Below are 24893 nucleotides of genomic sequence, written 5' to 3'. Positions count from 1 at the left end.
GAAACACAGAGCAAGGGAGGGAGAGAGCTTGGCAGGGTAAAAAGTACATAAGATAGACTTTTAAACACAAGGAAAGGCATCAGTAAAGAGAGCGTGTGGGTGTTTGAGGAAGCACACAAGGAAGAGAGAATGAATGAAGTGCTTAAGCAAATCGAAAACGTTGTTCCTAAAAATGAGCAGCAGAAGAATAGAATGGTAAAGAGGCTAAACTCAAGGAAAGGAACAATCACAAAATAAACAAACCGAGAAAATAAAAGCTACTAAATAAGAAGCAAGCATTTGAGACTGATAATAAAGCCAAACAATGGTAAGCCAAAAGTAGATCATTTGCAACCAGACAGCAAGGGCTGTAGAGTAGGCCCAACATAATAAAATTTAATGAATAATGGAGGTAATAAAGTAATTGGATTTTACAGGATGATGTTTTATTTCATTTATTAAATTTATTGAGCGATTTTATCTAAAGTGATAATTGCAAATGTCATACCAGTGCCCAAACCAAGGAGATGTCAATAACATTGTGAAACAGGTGTAGCCACATAATCTAAAACCAATCTGCTACAAGACACCATTAGTGAGGAGAAGGAAGGCTAATGAAATGACTCCTAAGATTTTTTTAATTACAAAACAGATGGAGACAGGTGAATAACAGGATGTAGCTCATTATGTAATTTCAGGAGCAAAAAAGAGATGACACTTCATAGGCATTGGGAAGAGGTCTAATAAGACATCTTGACACGCATAACGAAAATTAAGTGCTGGTTGATGAAAGCCTAGCCAATCAGTAAGATATGGAGCAGTGAAGGAGTGGATACTTTTGGCAATAATACACACATAAAAAATTTGACACTTTGTCTAGGTCAATATTGAACTACAATATTACACCCAACATCACCTACCACTATTTCATCAAGATAAGTATGTTCCTATTATTTTTACCACCATGTTGCATACCTAACCCACTTAACTACATTTATCTGTGATAACTAACTACACACCCTTGTGCATAGGGATTAGCTTGACTCAATGGATACAATATCCATGCAATACTGCAAGGGTATGCCGAATAACAGACTGAAGTGGAAGAGCTTACAGAAGAAGACTAACACAAAAAGAATTGCAATAGTCCAAGACAGAATGAAAAAGTGACTGAATAAGGAGCTTAGCAACAGTGAAAGGAAGAGAAAATGTGCTTCAACACAGAACACAAATGCTCTTACAAGAAATTCTGGGGTTTGTCCGTCTCTTACCTGCCCAGTCCTTCCAAGGCTGCTTCAAACACACATTGGTAGGTCTGCATGGTCTGTGGAGAGAATGTCACTGTGGCAAAGATGTGACTATGATTGTTGATGGAGACACGTTGGGGATCAACTTCAAATATCTCATTGATACGGGAAGTGCTCTAGAACAGAATAAGTGAATTAACCTCATCATTGAAACTTAAACGTAAAAAGGATTTTGGCGCATTGCATCTTTATTCATGACACCTCAAAGCATACAGAGTGACGCTCAGTGACATTAGCACAAAATACTTTTCACTGGGTCCGTTTTCATTAAAACAACCTCACATTTCTTCAAAAGGAGACTCTTCAGTGTTACACAAACTTTTCATATTCTTAAGTGAAAGGATACAAGGCCTTGTGTACAAAGAGTTTTAGCATTAGCAGACCACATGATTTGCTAAATGAGAGGGTCTACAAATGCTATATGGCTCTTTTAAATATACTAAACCCATTTAACAATTCAGAAAAGGTTTCAGAATTGTTAAAAGAATTTAGGAAACCCTTAGCAATCACTATGAGGAAGGGATGCGTTAATGGTGTCCCTTGCAAATACTGGTTCTTTATAAAAATGTATTATTTTGCGACTTAAATCTGGATACAAAATATTAATAGTTGCTCAAGTCCTCAAATGTGGTGGCAAGCCATTTGCAAACCGGAAGGGGTCCCCAAGGACTCGTTCTCCTTTGTGAAAGTTGACAAAAACTTGTCAACCACTGTCTGCTCCTAAAAAAGGTTGAGATGGACAAGTTACTTACCTTCAGTAAAGAAATATTTGGTAGATACATATTCTAGTTGCAAATTCCTTACCTTAGAATTTCCCCCTGGTAACAGACAGGATCCGTGGATTTTTCTTCGAGCAATACCGTTGGGCGTCGGTAGGTGGCGTCGGTCGACTGTGTGGGCGTCGTTGGCATCGTAGTCGCTGTGATGACGTCGGGAGTAGTACATAAACGCCGCCTCAGCGCAGTGACGGCAGTTTCTTTTAATGACTTTCCACGCCAAACCACAGAGCCGCTAAGAACACGGAGATTGTTGCGCCAGAGCTAAGGACCTGAAATGGGGAATCCTTGTCCCTAGAAATCAGTCTGCAAGCGGGGAGGATGGGTGGGTCGGTAAGGAATCTGCAACTAGAATATGTCTCTACCAGATATTTTGTTATCGAAGGTAAGCAACTTGTACATCTGATAGAGACTTCTAGTTGCAGATTCCTTACCTTAAAATAGATATCCAAGCAATGCCACCCTCGGTGGTGGGCTGCGAACCAAGATCATACTAGAAAGTCCTGCTGGACCAAACAACCAAAAAAGCTGTCCCGACGGACCTGACTGTCTAGGCAGTAGTGTTTAGCAAACGTGTGCAGGGTTGCCCACGTAGCTGCCTGGCAGATATCCAGGACAGGAACTCCGCCTGCTAAAGCAGAGGAAGCAGCAGTTGCTCTGATGGAATGAGCACGCAAGCCCTCAGGGGGTTGCTTCTTGGCCAAAGCATAGCACATCATGATGCAAAGAAGTATCCATCGAGACATGGAACATTTTTGCACCACCTTCCCTTTCTTTGCACCCACATACCTGACAGAGTTGATCGTCCACCCAGAAATCTTTAGTACGATTAAGATAGAACGCCAACGCTCTTTTGAAGTCCAGACAGTGGAGTCTCTCCTCCTCATGGGAAGGATGTGGGGGTGCCTAGACAGTAAGCAGGGTGATGGACTGGCCTACATGAAAAGGCGTAACCACCTTTGGAAGGAAAGAAGCCTTAGTGCGCAACACCACTTTGTCAGGGTGCACAGACAAGTATGGAGGTTTGGATGAAAGGGCCTAAAGCTCACCCTGCGAGAAGAAGTGATGGCAAAAGACAGTTTTGAAGGTGAGGAGCCGTAAGGGACAATTGTGCATCAGTTCAAAGGGAGTACACATTAAATAAGTAAGGACAAGATTGAGGTCCCACTGAGGCATTATAAATGGAGGGGGAGGAAATAAATTGATGAGACCTATTAGGAATCTACTCACAATAGGAGATTTAAAGAATGAGGGCTGATCAGGTAACCTAAGAAAGGGCGAAATGGCAGATAAATACACGTCAAGGGTGCCCAAAGCAAAGCCCTGCAGAGCCAAAGAAAGAATGATCAAAAGAACCTCAGATAGAGGGGCAGAGAGGGGATCAACAGATTTGTTGGTGCATCATGCCACAAAATTATGCCAACAACAGGCGTATACCGTTTTGGTTGAGGGATGCCTGGCTGCCAAGATAACATAACAGACTTCGGGTGGAAGATCAAAAGTCGTCGTCAACTGTTGCTGCTCAATCTCCACGCATGAAGGCAGAGATTGGACAGGTTCGGGTGGGGAACCGTCCCCTGCTGCTGCGACAGAAGATCGGCCCGAAGAAGCAGTCGGAGTGGAGGATCGATGGCCATACTCAATAGATCTGGATACCATACTCTCCGTGCCCAGTCCAGAGCCACCAAGATGACTTGGGCCTGGTCGTTCCTGATCTTCTTGAGAACTCTGGGCATAAGTGGTATAGGCGTAAAGGAGGCCGGATTTCCACTCAAGACTAAAAGCATCTCCGAGCAAGTGCCGCCTTGGAAACTCCAATGCGCAAAACAGCTGACATTGTGCGTTCTCTGCAGAGGTGAACAGATCTAACCAAGGCCCTCCCGACTGCTGAAAGAGGCCTTGCACCACCTCGGGATGGAGACGCCATTCGTGATGATCGGCTGTGCATCGATGGCTGAGTTCATCCGCTCTGGCGATGAAAGAACCCACCAGATGTTGAACCACCAGGGTAATGCCCTGATGTTCCAGCCATGTCCAGAGCCTTAGTGCCTCCTGACAAAGGGTCGAGGACCCTACTCTGCCCTGTTTGTTGCAGTACCACATGGCGGTAGTATTGTCCGTGAACACTTTCCCTTTGAGAGAGGGAAGAAATGCTTTTAACGTAAGCCTGATCGCCGGAGCTCCAGAAGATTGATATAGAGCCCAGACTCCACCGGAGACCACAGGCCTCTGATCTCCGCCTCTCCCATGTGGCCGCCTCAACCCAGAAGCGTCACATCTGTCACTATAGATAGATCTGGCTGGGGAAGGGAGAAGGATCTGCGGTGGACCCAATGTGGATTCGAAAGCCACCACTGCAGGTCTTCCGCAGTCCCCCCCCGAGATCTGGACCATGTCGTAGGGATTCCCCTGATGCTGCCCCCACTGGAACTTCAAGTCCCACTGCAGAGCCCGCATATGCCATCTGGCATGTGTCACTAGCAGGATTCAGGAGACCATGAGGCCCAGCAGCCTCAAGTCAGTCTCACCGAAACCCAAGACAGAGACTAAAAGATCGGAATCATAGCCTTAATGTCTTGGACTCACTTTTTGGGAGGTTAAGCCCGAAACTGCACTGTGTCCAGAAAAGCTCCAATGAAAGGGAGAGTCTGAGAGGGAGTCAGGTGTGACTTTGGCACGTTGATCACAGAATGTGCAGGAGGCTCACTGTAGTCTGAAGGTGGGAGATTACTTTCTGGGGCTAGTTTGCCTTCAACAGCCAGTCGTCGAGGTAGGGGAATACTGAGACCTACGCAGATGACCTGCAACCACCGCCATCACTTTCGTGAACACGCGAGTGGCGCTGGTAAGGCCGAAGGGGCGCACGGTAAACTGATAGTGCTCGTGACCTACCACGAATCGTAGGTAATGTCGGTGGGCAGGCAGGATGGGGATGTGGAAATAAGCATCCTGCAAGTACAACACTACCATCCAGTCTCCTGGGTCCAGGGCAGATAGAACCTGAGCCAGGGTGAATATTTTGAATTTCCCCTTCTTGAGGAAGTAGTTGAGGTCCTGAAGGTCTAGGATAGGACGTAAGCCCTTGTGCTTTTTCGGCACCAGAAAGTAGCAGGAATAACAACCATGACCTACTTCTGGCACAGAGACCTTCTTTATAGCTCCCTTGGCCAACAAAGCCGCGACTTCCTGGCAGAGAAGTGCCAAGTGATCCTCTGGGAGTTGGTTGAGTGATGGAGGCATGGCCAGTGGAGTAGATTCGAAAGGGAGGGAGCAGCCCTTTCGAACGATCTGCAAAACTCACCTGTCCGTAGTGATGGATTCCCAGTGGGAAGGTGATGGCGAATCCTACAGCCAACTGGATGGGAATAAGGGGACGGACTAGGAGGGTTTGGATGCCGCAGTGGGGGCAGAGGTGGACTGGGCAGACCTCTGGTTCCCTGTCCACATGGGATTCCACGTCCCCGGCCATGCAGCAGCTGAACAACATGGGTGGCACAGTGGCTGGGCGGGGGACGCGACAGGGAGCCCCTTCCGTGGGCACAAAAGGGGCGCAAAGCGGACTGCTGGCGGCGAGGGGCAGTGGAAAGACCATGGGACCGAGCAGTAGCCCGGGAATCCTTGAATCTCTCCAAGGCCGAGTCCGCTTTGTATCCAAAGAGATGGGAGCCATCAAAGGGCATGTCCATGAGAGACTGTTGGACATCCCTGGAAAACTAGGGGTACGCAACCAGGCGTGGCGTCTCACGGCCACTGTCGTAGCAACCGATCTGCCCAGACAGTCGGTCGTGTCCCGCCCACATCGGATCATGAACTTCACCGCATCTCTCCCATCGTTGACAGCTTGGGAGACAATAGCACGGGCCTTCTCCGGTATCTGCGGCAAGATGTGCGCAACTGTATCCCACAGAGAGTGGGTATACCGGCCCAAAAGGCATGTAGTTTTCACAGACTCCAGCGCAAGACTGGAGGAAGAAAACAACTTCTTCCCAAATTGATCCAGCCTTTTTGATTCCCTATCCGGAGGTGCAGAAGGGAATGTGCCTGAGGAAGAGGAAGCCTGGATGATAAGACTCTCAAGGCGTGGGGTGATGGGACAGGAATTTGGGGTCGTTCGGAGTGGGCCGATGGCGGCGTGCGATAGTCCTATTCACAGGCGCCCCTGTGTTGGGTTTGGACCAAGTACCTAAAAGGACATTGGTGATGGTTTCATTGAAAGGTAAAAGAGGCTCAGATGTGGAAGCTCCTGGCTGAGGCATCTCCGTCAGGAGACTGGACCTGACCTCTACAGCAAGTAGCTCAAGGCCAAGAACCTTGGCCGCCCTACTGACCACCATAGCATAAGTCGCTCCCTCCACCATAGCCACGTTAGGAGGAGACAGCATGCCAGCGTCTGGAGAAGTGTGCAGTCCACTGGCCTCACCCAATTCCTCTGCCAAGTCCAAAGATGGGTCATCCCAGTATTTATAAGGGTGAGGGACCCGTCCAATCCTTCCCCAAATTCGTGCCCATAGGAAAAAGGGCCTAAATCTGACCTGGGGTGAGTAGGCCCCATCGAAGACAGAGGTGGCAGCGGACGCTGCTCTGACTCCAAGTCGTCATGGATAAGGATTGGGTCGACGTTGATAGTGGGCACTACCGACATCGTGAGCATCGACAATCAACCTGGCACCAGGGGAGGTCTCAGTGGTGCGACCGGCACCGGTGCGGATCTGCAAGCGTATCTGGAGGGGACCTTGGTGGCCGGAGCCGAAGCCGCCGGCGAGGAACCCGGAGGCCCCTCAACCGAACCCCTTGAGCCCAAAGGCGCCATATCGGGGTCGGTCTGCCCAAAGATAAGGATCGAGGGAGTGAATGACAGTGCTAAGAAAACTGAACAGCATCCAGTAAATATAGACAAGAAAACTGGTGGTTAAGTGAGAAATTGGATGGGGTTAGAAAATAGAATGAGGACACATGGCCTCATAGAATTCCTTAAAGCTGGGGGAGGGGTGGGGGGGGCGGGGGTTGTCGCTCCAGCTCCTGGAAACTGTGGAAAGAGCAGAGCAGACCCAGAAGCAGGCTCCGAGGACAGAGGCCTTGAGCATCTACGCTTCTCCTGCGTCACGTCAGCCAATCGACAGGGCAAAGTCGAAGCGCGATGAGACCGCTTCGACGACGACTTCTTACCTGTACCCAAAGATTTTGGGGAAGACAAGTAGTGATTACTCAGCGACCGGTCTCGAAACCTTCCTCTCGAGTGAGATCGGGACATACGCGGAGTCGAGCACCGGACCGCTGCCTCAAGGCCTTCGGGTCCATGGCCCGGCACTCGGAGCACGACTTCGGGTCATGGTCGCGCTTGAGACACCACATACAAACCTGATGCGGGCCCGTCAACGACATCATGCGACAACAGTCCTTGCATGGCTTGAACCCGGTCCTTGGGGACATCCTCGACGCACCAAAAACTCACTTGAAAATTTGACAAAATGGTCAAAATCGGTCAAAAAGAGACAAGGGTAGCTCTCTCCAGATCAGCACGTGGCGCGGAAAGGAAAGAACTGACATCACTGTGCTGAGGCAGCGTCTATGTATTACTCCCGATGTCATCAAGGTGACTACGACGCCAAGGACGCCCGCGGAGTCGACCAACACCACTTACTGATGCGCAAGGGTATTTCTCGAAGAAAAATCTCCGGATGCAGTCTGATGCCTGGGGGAAATTCTAAGCTAATGAATCTGAAAATAGAAGTCTCTGGGGTCATTATGACCCCGGTGGTAAAAACCGCCTACCGCCGCGGCGACGCCCGCCACAAGACTGTCGCCCCGGCTACCAGCCACCTGCCAAATTATGACCACAGCCGCATTCCCGCCAGAAGGATGGTGGAAATACGGCTGTGCCCATGCCGGCAGATGGCGGTAAGGTGGCACTGCTGCCAGGAGCACCGCCAGGCCGGTAGTCCGCCGCCGCCGGCCGTATTATGAGAAGTAATACGGCCTGACTGTGTTCTGCTGGTGGACGCTGCTGCTGGCAGTAGCGCCACGTCCCATTTCCTGCCGGAGGACCCCCTGGACACAGGTAAGTGGATGCTCCAACAGGGGAAGGGGGTGTTGTGTGTGTGTGTGCGTATGTCTGTATGTGCGTGTATGCAGGGGGGGTGTTGCGTGTTGTATGTGTGTGCATGTTTGGGGGTGTGATTGTGTGTATGTTGAGTAGTGTGAATGCGTGTCTGCGTGTATGTATGTAAGTGTGTGTGGATGTGTGTATGAATGGATGCATGCATGCGTGGATGAATGTGGGAATGGGTGCATGTCTGAAGGGAGGGCGTGTATGAAGTGGGGAGATCAGGAGAAGAAGGGGGGTTGTCTGGAGAGGGAAGGGGTGCAGGGGGACCTTTGGAGGGGGAGGGATCTGAGGGAGACCCCTATCAGTGACAGGGAAGGGATTCCCTGTCACTGATAGTGCCTACCGCCATGGTTTTCGAGACAGTAATGGAGCACGAAAACCATGGCGGTAGGCAGGGTCGTAATCCTGCAGGCGGCCAAGTGATGGCCTCTGGGCTGGAGATTGTTGTCTCCAGCCTGATGGCCGTTACCACTGTGGCGGTCGGTGTGGTACATTGGCGGTTTGGCTGCAGCCAAATCGCCAATGTCATAATATGTAGGCAAATCCGCCAGCCTGTTGGCATTACTTTCCTCCATATTACAGTCGACCGCCGCAGTCATAATGGCCCCTCCTATCAGATAACTTTTTTTTTTTTTTTTTAATCACATCCTGTTTTTCTTTAAGGAAAAAAGTCTACATTTTTTCAAAATATGATCAATTTGAAAGCAATCAAAGAATTTGTCTGCGGACTTGAGCAGGCTACAGTCCCTGTGATTGAGGCCAATTGTAGTTGGTTGCAATTTGCGACCTAAAACATCATGAATATTGATGATGTAGGTCAAATTGCAACGCACTATGATTCTGTATAGCCGAACCAACGTATTAGCATTTAGGTCGGTTGGCAACCTACCAATGCATTCGGTAGAAGTTGAGTCCCAAATTGTATCCACTTTTACTGACCGATATTAATACATTCCAAAGAAGAAAGGGAATATTATGAATCATTGTTAGTTACAGTTTAAATTTACTATTTGGTTTAGAATCTTTGTACATGAGGCCAAGAGTTATTGTGAGGCAGAGATTTTGACCAAAGTACCATCTTCAAGCTGTACATCAGTCCTGCACAACATTTCATTTTGCCCTTTCCAACAGTCCTTCCTCCAACCTTGCAGCAGACCCTTCTTACCTTGGCAGAGACTGGTTTGACAGATAAGACCACATCACAAGGTACTTTGCCCGTATTGATAATTTTGAAGCGTGCAGTCGCATGCCTTCCCACCAGGACATTGTTGAAGATAAACCGGTTCTCATCCTCTACATACACTCCACCAACCTCTGAGGGCTGTACACCCTGAAATAGGTGCATATTGTGACAAATCCGATGCTCCTCAAAAATGGAAGCAATGTCATCAATCGCAAATGCTATAAAGGAGAGAGAAGAGAAACATACGATTACAATAAATCTAATGGGCAAAAGGCTGAGGCAAGAACGTTGAAAGAGCAAATGAAGCACACTCGTCTTTTTAAGGTACTACAAACTTATATAACTGATGAATGTAGGCTGGTGTTTACCAGATCCCTTTGAGAAAGAATTAGTGCAGAGAAGGAGGATACCTGTGTATATGCGGGGGGAATTAGTGAGGGTTCACCAGCTTAGCACAGAAAGATTGGTGGCAAGAATTATAGAAGTATAAAAGGAAGACTGGCTTTTAGGGCAGATTTATGGCTTGATTTTGCTTTTAAGCATGCAGTGGAATGGCTCTTTTTGTTAGGTTTGGAATAGTTGTGCTGAAATTGAAAGATTACAAAAAAAATAGATGATGGATGGAATGCTGGACAATGTCAAACATTCACCAGCCATAATTTTTTTGCTCACCACTCTAGTTTGGACCCAGCCATATACAAATCAGTCTTGACCCTGCTCCCCATGGGAACAGTCTAGCACGAGCTCCCAAACCAGGGCTTCCCTGGACCGGAAAAAAGCTTCCTAGGAATGGTTGCTGGCTATCACCCATCATCAGCCAGGCTAGCTTCAATCCAGTTGCACAGTAAGCACGGGACCAACGTCTGGGCATACCCTTCCCATATAGGGCCACAAATATAAAAAGAACAGATGATTGGCATCTTCTGTGAGACTTCCTGTTGTTAAAATTAGATTATGAGCGCTTCTGTAGACTGAACATTCCTCATTGTGGTAAACCTAATATTTATATCTGTAGCACTGGATGTAAAAGTTTGTGTGTTACTAAATGTAAAAAAAAAACACAGATAATGAATTACCATCTTTATGTCAGGTTTCAATATAAAATAAATCACATTTAGGAAGCACTCTCTAAAATTAGACATTCAAACATCTGAAAATGATCTTGGGGGAGAGGATGTGGCGTTTGGGGCCAGAGCTCCCGACATCTGAACTGGGGAACCAAGTTCGGGTCTCGGCGTTGGCTCAACATCGTATGATTCTGGGCAAAACACTTAATCTCGCTGTAAACAATGTGTTCTTTTTTAATGTAACTGGTGATAATGTAAAGCTCTCCAATGCCTTAGGCTCGTTTTGCACTATATAAAGCTGCAAAAATCAATGAATGAAAATAAATAATAATGCACTGACTGTAAAAGATTTGGATCATAAGGAAAAGGAGGAGGAGGAGTTTGTTATCTCAAGGAGAAAGTGAATGATAGTGAGGATTTAGATAACAGAGAAAAACATAAGAAATTGGTGCAGTACAAAGGGGGTCCAAGTGAGAGAATTTAGGAAAAAAAAGTGATAAATGGTTGTATAGACAAAACAAATAGTGATACTAGCATGTGATTAGATAAGATGCACATTCCTGATTCAGTTACATTTGTGATTGTAATTGCAAGGTCTATATGTGCTCTTGACTTCTTGATTGCTTAAGTAACTTAAATGCAATGTACCTGGAACGCAGCCATCTGCTAAAAGTTTATATGGAATGCCATTAGGATGATCAGTGGGGTCTCGATCTGATATATCGATAGCCAGTAACTCTTCGCTCTTGCCAGGTTGGTCTGGTAAACACTCAATTGTAATGATTTGAGAACCACCAGGCGAAATGGCCCCAAATCCAGGAAAAATAGTGAAAATTCCAAGTGAAAAACGTGCCTGAAAATAGAAAAGAAAATCAAGTCTAATCTAAAACACCTGAAGCCAAGTCTGAGGACACTAACTGCTTCTAAAGCGGTTAAGGTTTAATAAAGCATACCGAACTACAGTCAACTATGCCTTATATTCAACATAATGCATGAAACACATACAAAAGCTACAGTTTAATTTTCCAATTACTGAAGAATTGCTAAGATCCAACACAACATTCACATCGAAGTGGACTACAAGACCAACCTTTCGAAGAAGCCATCATTAATTCAGCTTCTATCACCATAATATCCTTAGGATTCATGAAAAGACCAAGATTTCTTTATTAAGTGAGGTGTTATGCTGAGAACCCAGACACCATCAGCACTCGGCTAATGATTCTTGACCAACATCACTCACTGACAAGTATGTCAGGGCTTCAAGCCTAATGATTTCGGGGAAAGATATCCTCAAAAACAGAAAAATTTAAAAAACAAAACATTTTTTTTTTTCAAATAGTGAGAAAATTCACCAACGACTTCGGATGCCACAGTTCTGGAGGTGCGGGAAAAAAGAAACTGACGTCACCGGAGTTTTAGTACTGTATATATCGCTTCAATCGCCATTTTGCAACACACTGTGGCTAGAAAAAGATCCATTACTAGTCTCTGGCCAGGTGTAATTTTTCATTTAGGAATCTGCAGGAGTTAGCATTGATTAGATATGAAGTTACATTATTCGGAAACTAATTGAAGACAGGGTGTGTGATAATGCGCAACTTTTGCTTATAGCAACAGATGCTGTCAATGAGCCTCTACCTTATTACACAGTGCTGGTGTATACTAGTATTATTTTAAGCACTCACCTGGCCAGACACAGCCACCTCTCTTTGTGACGACTCACTGCGCTTCGTTTTACCCAAAGGAACGGATTTGGTAGAGCTTGAGCCTTCACGGGAACGTGAGCGCTTGACAACCTGGACTGGTCTGAAAAGTAAAGACAGAAGGGCATACTTCACTGCACGGTCATTTAAATATCCATGTGCATTTTAGGTAACATTTACACATAGAACAAGTTAATATTTGGGAGTGAGGTTGGGGGGCATTCATGCATAGCAAAGCCTGAACACAACAGGAAGCAAGCAGTGGCAAAGCCAATACGTCTGGCTTGCATTTTGAGTCCTAACTAAAATATATATTTTTTTAATTTGCAGCGAAAAACAAAAACGTTGCTTAAAGTATTCAACTCATCCATGTGATAAACGATTAGATGTTAAATTATTCCGGGTACTTTTGAGATGTAAAATAGTTCCTCATGCACTGGAATGCAAGCACTGAGGTGGAATGACGCACCAAACAGGGATTAGATGGCAGTCAGATGTAGCTTGTTGGGGGGTCGGGGAGCAGAGTGGCACACCCCGAATAAATGAGTCAGATTGGGATTCTGTAGCTATAGTGAGGTGAAGTTATTGTTGGTGCAGACTGTGTCAGAGATGGGAGAATGACCTACGAGGGTGTGTGCGAAGCGCCGGCAGGACCAAGTGCATAGATGTGGTTGGGTCCCTGTCACTCACTCCACATCTGTGCGCCACCTGCTCGACTTTAAGTGGTACGCCTCCTGCAGGAGCTCAGACCAGTGAGTATCCACATTGGTGTGTAAGTTCACATCATTAACTTTACAGGCAAAAACAATGCTCACAATCCCAAATATGACTATATAAAGCCTTAAGGTAATTAAAAAATGCCGTTTACATTTCACTTTTATTTCGTCTTGCATTACCCAAGAGTATATTTTTTAGATGCTGTGGTTTTGTAAATTTTTCGTGCAACATATTACTCTTTTATGCCTCCAGGTGTCTGGGAGTGTTCAGGTTATGAATGTTTATGATGGGCCACGAGGAGGAACTCTGGAGATAACTGTCACTCGGGCACAAAGTGTGTGTGTGTCTCAAAATTTCAGAATCCAGACTCTTCAGTTTTATTCACAGCAATATCATTGGTGTTACTCATTTATTTGATACTGCTAACATTCTTGGCAAATCCAATAGGCCTGATTATTTTATGCATACTTCCGTTGCAGGAGTGGCTCACGGGGCTTTGTCGGCAGGGAGTTCTGCAGGGGGGGGGGGAGACACTGGGGGGCAGTCGGGGAGTGGGATGGGGTGCAGGAGAAAATTAATATATATATATTTTTTTAAATCACTTACCTGCTCCACTCCTGCGCTGCGCTGCTCCTCTCCCATCACTGCTGCAGGCACTGTCTCCCAGACTGCCCTGTGGCCAATCCTGACACTGCTCAGAGCAGCGTCAGGATTGGCTGGGAGCGCCCAGGCAGACTGGGAGCCTGTGCAGGTGCTCTCCAGCCCAGCGAGCCCTGTGCGCACCTGTGTTTGGCTAGACCGAGACATCCGGCCAAACACATGTGCTCTGAGGGGAGTGCACAGTGCACACACCCCTGGTGATCTCCCCCAATGCCCCACCCCTTTCACCAGGAAATGATAATAAACAGAGTTTATTATGCTTTCTTTGTGAAAGGATTTGCAACGGTTGCTGCTGGCGGGGGGGGGGGGGGGGGAGGAGACAGCAGTCAGGTGGCACCCTTTGTAAAGCATGGGATTTTAATTATCATGTTGTAAGTCACACCCTTAATTAAAAAAGCTACGCTTTCTTGGCAAAGATTCCTAGTTACACTTCTTTACCTCACATACCGTTCCAGAGACATCCCACCTAAGCCAAGGGCTTCTTAGGATTATGACTGCAGTGAGCCAATTCACACACATCGGTGGAGTTTCATTCCCTTCTTAGTTCTTAATTGTGGTGCTTGAGCACAGGGACAAAGTGCTTCAGCAACTGAAGTCGACTACTATATCACGTGTTCCACACTGCAGCATGGATATCCATCTATCCATAATGAGACATAGGATCTACATGCCAATGATTGTATTGGGCACTGTCGGGTGCCAACAAAATCTAGATTTGTTCACTTTCACCAGGTGTAAGTAGAAACGACAAAGCCGCCCGCTCTGTCCAACCCTCTTTCGCCTGTCACCAATCTGTCTCTGCAGTGTGCCAGGGGGTCATAAGATCTGCACCTGTAGTGGTCTCAAGTAACTTTGAAACTCGCAGCGCTAACAGGTGCAATTTCCTGACAGTTCATTAGCATCTCAATGATTACTTCTTACTGTGATTCATGTTGTGCTTTTGAACCTCTGCAAACAATGAACGTTCTGATAAATCAGGACTTTTTAATGCAATTGCTGGAATCGCAGGTGCATGTGTGAAATTAGAACTACAACATACATGTCATCTCCTTTTATTCTCAGTGTCACGGCATGTTATCTGCCATTCTGACATGACTTACAGCTATTCCTTCTGTTATGAGCTTCCTCTTACAGTCAGGAATTGGGAAATGTAAGTCTCACATCAAAGATTTCATGTTTGTTGGTAATCTTCTTTCACTAGGGTTTGACACCCAAGTGCACATAAAACAACAAGCAATTTTAGCATACATCACAACAAATTCATGAGCCTTCCAGTCTCCCACACACACAATATGCACAATACTAATCAAAGCCATAGAATTGTCAAAATCTATGTTCCCTCAGTGGTACATCCTTTCAAGTTTTGTTGAAACATAATATATCCTATCACCAATCTACATATTCATCGTGAGTAGGTGAGTTAAATCTAAAACACCTATAAACACTTTGAACGGCCTCAAAGGCACATATTTAAGAAAGTTAGCTCAAACTCTAAAACCATTTGAAGCTAAGCAATGAACATTTATACACCGCAACAAAACAAATAAGATTGCAATATCCTTAAGCGCACAAATCCACACACGTAATATTCAGATTTTTGACTCTATGATACCATTTTTATATTTTCTATCAAAAGGGAGAAGAAAAAATGGATCACTGGTACCTTGCTGTGTAAATTATCCCAGTTTACAAGGGTTTCACAGTTTAAAAGAATAAGTTACCTTTGATAACATTTTTCTGGTAGAGATTATCAAGCAGCAGATTCTTCACCTTTGGAACATTCCTGAGGAATCAGATTAGATTCAGAAACTTTTCCATAGAACCTCTGCGCAATAGAAGGTGGCCTGCACTGATGCCATTCTGCTCAGGAAGTGACGTGGGGTCCTATATAAGTGCCACTTCTGTGTGCTGACTCCAGTTGCTTTCAACACTTTCCATGCCCCCAGATGTGGAACCCTAAAAGCAAACTGACAGACCTGTGTGTGGATTCCCAGACTTGATATCTCATTGATGAGTAGAGTCCAAACACAGAACAGGGAGGATGGGATTGTCGGTGAGTAATGTGTGGCTAGATAGAGTCTCTATCAGAAAAAGTGTTATCGAAGGTAAGTAAAATGTACTTCTGAAAGAGATATCTAGCAGCAGATGCCTCACCTTTGGAATAAATTCCAAAGCAGTACCTTATTGGAGGTGGGCTGTGAGACTCCTGCAGGACTGAGCTGGCGAAGTGCCCCTCTTGGCAGACTTGGCTGTCCAGATAATATTGCTTCATGAGCGTATGGCGGGATGCCCACGTAGTTGCCTGGCAGTTGTCTAGGACAAGCAGTCCATGTGCTAACATCATGGTAGCAGCTTTGGCCCTGGTGGAATGTGCTCAGTCATTCTGGAAGGTGCTTCTTTGCCAAGGCGTAGCAAATCCTAATGCAGAGGACTATCCGGCATGAGATGGCACGCTTCTGCACAGCCTTGCCTTTTTTTAGATCTGGCGAATCCCACAAAGAAAAGGAGTCCTGAATTCTACTCGAGGCAGAATGCGCCTCAGAGAGAGACTCTATGGAAACTCCAACGCACAGAAGAGTTGACATTCTGCATTCTCGGAGGTGGCGAACAGATGGAGTCAAGGTTCTCCTGATTTGCGGAAGAGACCTTATGCTGCCTCCAGGTGTAACTGCCACTTGTGATCCGCTAGGCACTGAAGCGGAGTTAATCCATCCTGGTGCTCAGGGAGCATACCAGGTGGTTCACCACAAGAAAGATTCCTCGGTGGTCCAGCCTGTTGCTTAGGCACAATGTCTCCTGGCACAGGGTCATTGACCCCACCCACCTTATTTGTTGCAGTACCACACAGCGGTGGTGTTGTCAATGAGCCTCCCCTTGATGGATGGAGAAAGTCTTTCAATGCCAAGTGGATAGCCCTCAGTTCCAGAAGGATGATATAGAGCCAGGACTCAACTGGAGACCAGAGACCTGATCTCCACCTCTCCCAGATGGTTCACTCAGCCCCGAAGTGATGGATCAGTCCCAATCGTCCCCTCTGGGTGGAGAAGGAAGAGGGGTCTGCTGTGGCCTAATCACAGTCCAGTAACCACCACTGAAGGTATTGTGCGGTCTCCTATGAAATCTGAACATTGTAAGAGAGTTCTCCTTGATGCTGTGCCCACTGGGGCTTCAGATTCCACTGCATAGCCTGCATATACCACCTGGTGTGCTCGACCAGCAGGGTGGCATCAGTTTCAGTAGACTCAGAGTCGACCTCCCTAAAATCCAGAACTGAGACTGAAAGATCTGGTTCACAGCCTCAATGTCCTGGACTCTATTTCCCAGGGGAAGGCATGAACCTGAACCATGTCCAGAATGGCTCTGATAAAGAGGAGCATCTGAGAAAGAGTCAAGTGTGACTTAGGCACATTTATAGTGCTCCCCTAAGATGACAGGAGGTTTGCCATAGTCTGGAAGTAGCTGAAAACTCCCTGGGAGGAGCCTGTCTTTAACAGCAAGTCATCGAGGTAGGTAAAGACTGGCAACCTGACCTCTGAAGGTGTGCTGCCACCACTGCCATTACTTTTGTGAACACCCAAGGAGCACTAGTGAGGCCAAAGGGGAGCACAGCTAACTGAAAATGCTCCTGTCCCTCCACAAGCTGCAGTTAGTGCTGATGGCATGGCAAGATGTGTACATGGAAATAGGTGTCCTGCAGGCCCAAGGCCATCATCCAGTCTCCAGGGTCGAGGGCAGACGAGACCTGGGGTGATCATTTGGAATTTCTCCTTCCCGAAGGAAGGCGTTGAAGGGGCGCACATCTAGAATAGGCCAAAGTCCTCCATCCTTCTTTGGTACCAATAAGTAGCGGGAATAACAACTACTTCCTACTTATGGTGCTGGCATTCTTTCAACAGCCTAACACAAAAGGAGAGTTGAGAAGTACAGCCCACCACACATCTTCCCAGGGAAAATCTATGTACATAAAAGGGTATTGGGAGGGGGGGGAAGAAAATCCAGGAAAGGTAGCTCAGTAAAATGTTCTTTGAAGCACTATCAATGCGGGTCAGAGCTCATATTGTCATAGGTTGAAAACAAGTTTTCAAAAAAGCCACCCCTACTGAGGTGAAGAACTCATTGGTTTGTTATGAAATCCCTCTGTGTTTAAGAAGAACAAGGGAATGTTTCCTTTATTGAAGGAGTGGTCTCATACTCTTAGTGGTCTGATGCTTCATCATAGACCACCCCTACCCACCCTTGTAGAACAATGTCACAAGGGCGGACTCAACCATCTGGTTCGGACCTACCAGAGGGAGTTCTTATATAAAGTTTGCTGGACAGTGAAGGGATCAAGATACTTAAAAATACCTAGGGGATTACCAGTACTTAACCTTTATTTTGTTATCCACTAGTATGATTAAAACCAAATAGGAGGAGATGAGCTTGAGTATAATGACTCTGCTCATCTACAGATGTTTGAGTTGCCTCAAATTAATAACACTTTACTGAGGTACCTTTTCTGGTTCTCCCCGCCTCCCCACCACACACACACACCCTTTTGTGTAATAGACTTTCTCAACAGCCCCTTTGGTCAAAAGGGATTGGACTTAATGACACAAAATGGAGAGATGGTCCTCTGCCAGTCACTAAGTGGATGGTGGAAGGTGCCGAAGGGAAGTAAGAATGACTAGGGCATAACCTTTGTGGACAATCTGTAGGTCCCACCTGTCCGAAGTGATCACTTGCCAACCCAGATGAAATCGGTGGATTTTGCCTCATACCAGGTGGCTGTAGTCCCCTACAAGGGCACACAGAGAAGCCCAGTGAGTGAGCGGTGGCCCCACTCTCATTGAACCGTTTAAGGGCAGAGTCAGCTTTGTTCCCAAACAGGCCAGATCCATCGAAGGGTATGCTCATCAGGGAGGAGTGGGCGTTGCTTGAAAAAACAGTGGAAAGCAGCCGCGCATGATAACAAATGGGAACGCTGGTGCTTTTAGCTTGCCCAATGGAGTCAGTGGTCTAAGCAACAAAGAATTGTGAACTTGGCCACATCACGACCATTTTGAATCACCTCCGAAAGGACAGGGTGAAGGTCTTCCGGTATGCTAGTGAGGACTTTCTCCACCAATTCCTAAATGACATGAGTGCAATGGTTAAACAAACAGGAGTCATTGATCGATTGCAGGGCCAAGCTGGCGAGAAGCATTTACTGAATGTCTTCACTCTCTGATGCCGCTTTAGTGGGAAAAGGGTTGAGGAAGGCCCAGCTGGTGGAGACTTGCACCACAAGGCTCTCTGGAGAAGGGTACTGCACAAAAAGGCCAGTTCGCCTGGAACAGGTGATGGCACCTGGTGAGTTGTCTGTTAACAGAAGCGCCAGTTCAAGGCATGGTCAAAGCACTTGGGAGGGTATCTGTCAGGGCCTCAATGAATGGGAGGAGAAGCTCAGAAGTCATCTGGCCTAGTTGTAGTACCTCAGTCAACACGTTGTAATACTAATGGGTGAACATAGGGAGTATGTGGCGCTGCTTGTCAATAATCAGATGTATTCGGGTTAATACTGATGGTGCACTTAAAAGAAGGTCACCCTTTACTCCTTACACTCAGTAATGAAGATCACTGACAATATTGATTTATATAAGGCACACATCCAACGTAAAGTCCATTAGAAATCAATATTCGTGTCTTTATTCTTCAATTCGAAAACAATATTCATGTCTTTATTCTTCAACGCTTCAATTTCCAGCCGTTACTTGTCAGTTGCTGCCAGAACTCGCCAGAAACCCAACACGTGTTTCGTCAGGGGCGTACCCCATGACTTCATCAGGGCTGTTGAATCTTTCTATTAATTTTCATGAATTCCTTATTAATTGTGTTTATAATGGCTCCACATTAACGTGTCTTCTAACTTTCGCGAGTACGCTTGCATAGCCTCCATGACTGGAAGATGGCGGTCAAGGACTTCAGCTGTACTAGGCATTACTATAGCATAGGAGGCAGACTCTGTCATGGTTGGGCTGGGACGAAAGAAAAGAGCTGTCTCTGGGCTGGGGAGATATCTAGCACACTAGCTTCCTGCAAGTCCTCATACCAACTGTCCTTGGCATAGGGCTGAGGGAACTCATCACCTTGGCCAGTCAGAGTCAGTCAGAGTCAGTGCCGAAGAGGGAATGCAATGAATGTTGCCTGCCATGTGGAAGTTCGAGTGCAGGAACCAGTGCCTCATTCCGATTTGGGCGCAACATCTGTCGAATTTGGACTGGTGTCCAATTTGGCGTCAGAGAGTACAATAAGAATTTCCTCCTTCAGAGGCGAAGACAATGGACCATACCTCATGAAGGCAGCGTCAGAACTGGAGTCTAAGGCAGAAGTGGCTTAGAGGGTTCAGCTGGTGGCAAGGGTGAACCAGGTTGCGGTAGCCGAGTTGGAAGGCCCCTCAGTTCCTTGGGCCCACCGCACGCCAGAGGAAGTCAGCAGAAATCCAAAGAACAGGAGAACAGCTGTGTGGAACTCTTTGATCTGGCGCAGCATGGCTGATGGCCCCAGAAGCTCGGGTTGTGCTGGAATCAGCTGCAGAATCAGCCCTGAAGTAGTCTGATTTCGAGAGCTGGAGCGGGATGCTTGGCAGCATCCACACGTTGCGTCAAGGAAGTGGGAATGCCAGGAAGGAGCAGAACTCTGCTTCAACTTCTTGTGTTTTTTGTGCTTAAATGAGGAATTACAGCATGAAGATCGGCCTCCAGAGCGGCTATATCAACCCCCTGATCGTGCTTTGCTGACGCCATGAACATTTTGGAAATAAATTGACAAAATAGTGTACAAGTTTCTTAAAGAATTGTTGGTAGGCCTAAGATTTTAGTGACTTCAGACGAGATAATCCCAGACTGTTCGGGTATTTCTGCTGATTAAGACTGGCTAACCCATGGATGTTTGGGATGAGGGTTACAAAGCCAAAGATACATTTGAACACATCTAATTAAAAACATTTATAGCAGAATTATTAAAGTAAATTGCAGTGAACGCCACAAGATGAACAGGCAGTCTGCATTAAGTTGGTATGTACCTTACAATGACTAAGATCATTTTCAATTACAATAAAGCATCTCCCCTTCCCTTCTACTGCTCATGTCTTCCATATTTCCATTTGAGTTTGTCAAAGTTTTTTATGAAACAAACGTAGGTTTGCAGCTTTCCTGATTAATCGCATTCCTAGTTTCCTGTTTCTCTTCGTCTTCACTGAAACCTAGTTTTGCCTCACATTTGAAATCGCACATGCAATAACATGTCCCAAATAATTTTTTCTGTTCATTCTGTTATATTTTGTAGTCAAAATATATAGATGGGTGCTTCTAGGGGCATGGCTGGGTCATCTAAGACAGCAGACACACACACTAGAGAAGCTCCAGTCCCAGTAAACCAACTATTACACTTATCCGCTCCTAGCCTGACCTGCCAGCCACCATTAATGGTCGGCGCAGATCCTGAAAGCAGCTGTGGTGCCTGATGGGTGCATGGAGGATTTATCCTACCTCTCATCGACCCTAATAAGTGGTGGCGGCAGCCTGCTCTGATCCAGGGCTGGTGCCTCTCATGGAGCTGCAACCAGAGCTCTGTGGGCAGGGTCGCATGCAATCGCCACGTCCTGACTGTCACTGCACTGACATCCCTGATTGGTTCTATGGCAGCCTGGAATGACCTCTTGGGGCAGTAGTGCTGTCTCGGGTGCTGGGCCTCTGGCACATTCCCTGTGAGTAGCAGCCTCGGTCTTTCTACCATGCAGAACGAGAAGCACCCCCAAGTGATTGGAAGCATGAGGGCATCTGTCTCACATTTGGAGCCCAGACACAATTCCTGTGCTGCTGTGGCGTGCTGCTGACTGCCTCAGCCCTTCTGGTCTCACTGAAGGGTGAACTGCCTGCTGCCAGGAGCTGGGGAACGGGGTGTAGTCTCTCTGGGCCCTGAAATCTTTTTGCCCCTTGTCCTGCTGGACACCCGCTTTGACCGGCAGCCTGTCTGAAATGGTGGGTACTGATCCCATGGCTAGTGGTGCTCAGGAGGTAACCTGCTTGTCTGCCTGCTGTACTTGCTCCATATTGAAGCCATCCTACCTACGGGTTCCTACCCGGATTCCCCATGCGGATTCTCCATGCGGGCTTCCCTATTGTTGCCTCTCAATATTCAGCTACTCCAGAGGCAGCATTAGTCTGGACCTCATCGCTTAGCCACAGCTCATTACCAGGTAGACCCAGGGCAGAGAGGGAGGCTGTTGAGCCTGTATTGGAATCCCTGCCCCACTGCTAGTCTCTTCTGAGGAGCCCAGACCCGTTCTTTCTGCTGTCTGATTGCCAACGCCAGGTGATTAGGCACTGTAAAACTGCTAACAGTCCGTCCACTCTGCTTTAGGTTTTCACAGAGCTGCAAGTACACCCACGACTGTGTTGAGACCCACCCAGCTGAGGATCTGGATGACTGTAGGGAGCAAGACCTTCCATAGTGTCTAGTGCTCCTGTGGATAAGCTTGATGTAATCCTGAGGCCATAGAAATTTCCCATGCTTCTGTGGAAGGAAAACTTGGTCACAGATCTAGGCCTCCTCAGGGATGACCACAGAAAGCTCACCGGTAGAGTTACTTATGATGGGTGCACCCTACAAGAGCTATGACTGCAGGCAGTGCAACATCAGATGCAAATCAGTGAGGCCCTGGACAGGCTGCACTTCCTCAAGGGTAGAACGGATGATGCATAGTGGTGATCCTGCCATAACACATCAGAGTGGTGGGCCTGCCCGAAGAGGCAGAGGGATCAGATACGGTTTACTTTCTAGGACAATGGATGACCCTGTGAGGAAACATGTTGTTTGCAGGTTTCACACCACTTTTGCACTGAGCCCTGCTAATCATGACTCCGTGTATGTGCTGTGATCCTTAAAAAACGTACATGGTTAGCTTATACCCTATTGACATATCTTAACTTACTTATAAGTTCCTATTATATGGTACTAGGGTTACCTAGGGACTTCAAAGTATCACTCGTGAACTGCACCACTAGCTGAGCCACCACTAGTATGGCAAAGTAAAACATCTCACAGACTGCCACTGCAGACTGATAGAGCAGTTAAACTGCTAACTCAACTTTGCCATTGAAACACCACCAAAGCTCACTCCTCCCTTTTTAATGTATATGTCACCCCTAAATCGGGCCTATCGAGTCCTAAGGCAGGGGCAGCATGATAAAAAGAAGAGCATGCATTTTACATGTTCTAACAGTAAAAACCTGCAATTGTTGTTTTCACTGTAAGAGAAGCTGTTAGCCCCATTGGCAAGCACCGTATTGCAGGCTGACACTTCAGCCCTGCTTACTTCTGATTGGGACTACTGAGGTGAGTACCTAAAGTGCATTAGCTCTGATTTAGTGGTTAAACCAGATGCAATGTCACTGATGGGCCAAGTGCAACTTTGGTAAATTGCCTCTTTGGTTGCCCAAGTTCCAGCTCCCATTTCTAACTGCACTCAAAGACGGTCCTTCTCAATAGCCCAGTGTTGCTTTAGGGATTTTTGGGGCCTAGGCAAGTTATATTTTGTGGGCCCCTGTTTGAACAACATTGACATTTCTTACACTTTTTCTGCTAATTCAAGCAGGTCATGTTATGCCAGACAATACTGATTTGTACCCAGGGAACACAAAACACTTGAAATATGTCTTGTCTAGGGTCCCAGAAATACTTAGAATGACACTGGGTAGAAGGCGAAAGCACTGGGAGGTAGAGATAGGTAGCCTGAGAATGGATGAAGTAAGATAGAAGTGACAGAAATATCACTTTCCCCATGGCCCTGGGCAATTGCCCTCTTAGCTCATGCTTTAAAACATCTCTGAAACAGGCTTCTGTCTTCCATGTGAATGACTCAGGAAAGTGAGCAGTAGAGGCCTGCCACTCAAGGAGGTATTACCTCCTGGCAGGAAGCCACATAGGGTGTTGGACTAAAAGGTGAGCTTCTACGGGGAAAATGTCTTTGAAGGGCTAGAGGGACACACACAGGAGGGGCTGCTCTACTATCTAGGTAGACAGGCTGACAGTGGTAACAGATAGGGAAAGCAGTTGCCAAGCCATCCTTTCCATGGGTGTGTAGCCTCCGAGTAGCCACAAGTAAGGCAGTCTGCCAAGCTCCACACTCCAAAAGAGGGGTCCTGACATCTTGGAAGTGGGCAGAGTAGTGGACTCTGGGATACCTAGATGTCACACTTCACATAAGTTGTAATCGGGTGGGAGGGAACCTAGGAGCCCACAGGCTAGTTACAGTGACCTCCCCTGAGGGCAATTTCCGTGCATAAAAGTGGCACCCCACTTGCACACAAAATGTAGATCTCACTTGGACTAGAGAGTAGGACCGAACAAGGACTGCCCTATGAGCCTCCAGCCTGTAAGCAAGAGGCTGTTCTGAAGTTGGACTGCACCTGCTACTCCTTGGGCTAAAGCAGAAAGGACAGTGCTTTTGGTGTCTGGCTCATGGAGAAGTCATTCCCCCGAGTCCAGCCAGAAACAGAGACTCTCTAAGAATCAGTTGGTCATTTTCATGTGTACAGCACAGGGCCACAAAAGCTGAGGAAGCCTGCCTGGGTGAGGATTACCAGATCGTCATTCCTTGTCCCAGTGCAGCCTGGGGGACCAAGACTCGCTGCTCAAAAGTTGCACCCAAGTCTGCTGCACCTTGGAGAGTAGTTACAGCACAGATTGGTTGCCCAAAAGTAAAGCTATTGCCAAAAGAAGGGACCCACTGGTTTCATTGGGCCTGGTGACCAGTAGTGACTGGACTTTTGTTGGACTAACAAGGTCTTGAAGGGACGTCCACTCCTGTGGCCAAAGACTCCCCATCAAGACGGCAGACCGAGCAGTGGCTCCAGCAAGATCATCGTTGAACGTCCAGCATCTTGTATCCCTTGCATCAGGACCACTACATAAAAATCAACAGCAAGGAGCCAATGACACTAGAACTGGACTGACAACTGCTTTTCTGACCAAGGTAACTTTCTTCCAACCTTGCTGCTCTCCTTGACTGATTCCTCACTAGAGTTGGTAGCCCAACATACTTCCAAGTAACAGCACCCATCCTTGAAGTAACGTTTAGATGAGACATTTTTTAAGTGTCTAATTCACTAACGTTGCCAGTGCATGTTCATGGTTAAGTGGAAAAGTCTTGATTGTTCCTTGTAAAATCTATTTGTCCAGCACCCTCCAGTGGATCTTTTTCATTTTGGTGTTCATAAATTACTGAAAATATAAGCTATTATACATTGGTGTCTGATTTCTTCAGTCATGTTTCTTTGTTCAGTTGTTTTGTTGCTGTTTGAATGCTTTAGATTTGTTCCTTTGTTGAAATCGGACTGATCAAAGACACAGCTACCCAGGGTTGAGCTAA

The 24893-nt window shown here is 46.7% G+C and overlaps 1 protein-coding gene across 2 annotated transcripts in view; it reads right to left on the bottom strand.

The window, feature by feature from the left end:
• The window catches only part of HYDIN (HYDIN axonemal central pair apparatus protein), a 2122366-nt gene that overhangs the window by 343324 nt on the left and 1754149 nt on the right, over positions 1-24893 (bottom strand). For both annotated transcript variants that reach the window (XM_069217473.1, XM_069217472.1), the window contains 4 exons: positions 12107-12227; positions 11067-11271; positions 9334-9569; positions 1251-1402 (listed from right to left, as the gene is read on the bottom strand). In XM_069217473.1, the coding sequence (XP_069073574.1) occupies positions 1251-1402; positions 9334-9569; positions 11067-11271; positions 12107-12227 (714 nt within the window). The remainder of the gene's footprint in view (positions 1-1250; positions 1403-9333; positions 9570-11066; positions 11272-12106; positions 12228-24893) is intronic.

This window comes from Pleurodeles waltl, chromosome 12 (assembly GCF_031143425.1).
Source record: "Pleurodeles waltl isolate 20211129_DDA chromosome 12, aPleWal1.hap1.20221129, whole genome shotgun sequence".
Taxonomy (NCBI): Eukaryota; Metazoa; Chordata; class Amphibia; order Caudata; family Salamandridae; genus Pleurodeles; species Pleurodeles waltl.
Note: the sequence above shows the minus strand (reverse complement) of the source record. Positions and strands in the feature narration are given on the sequence as shown.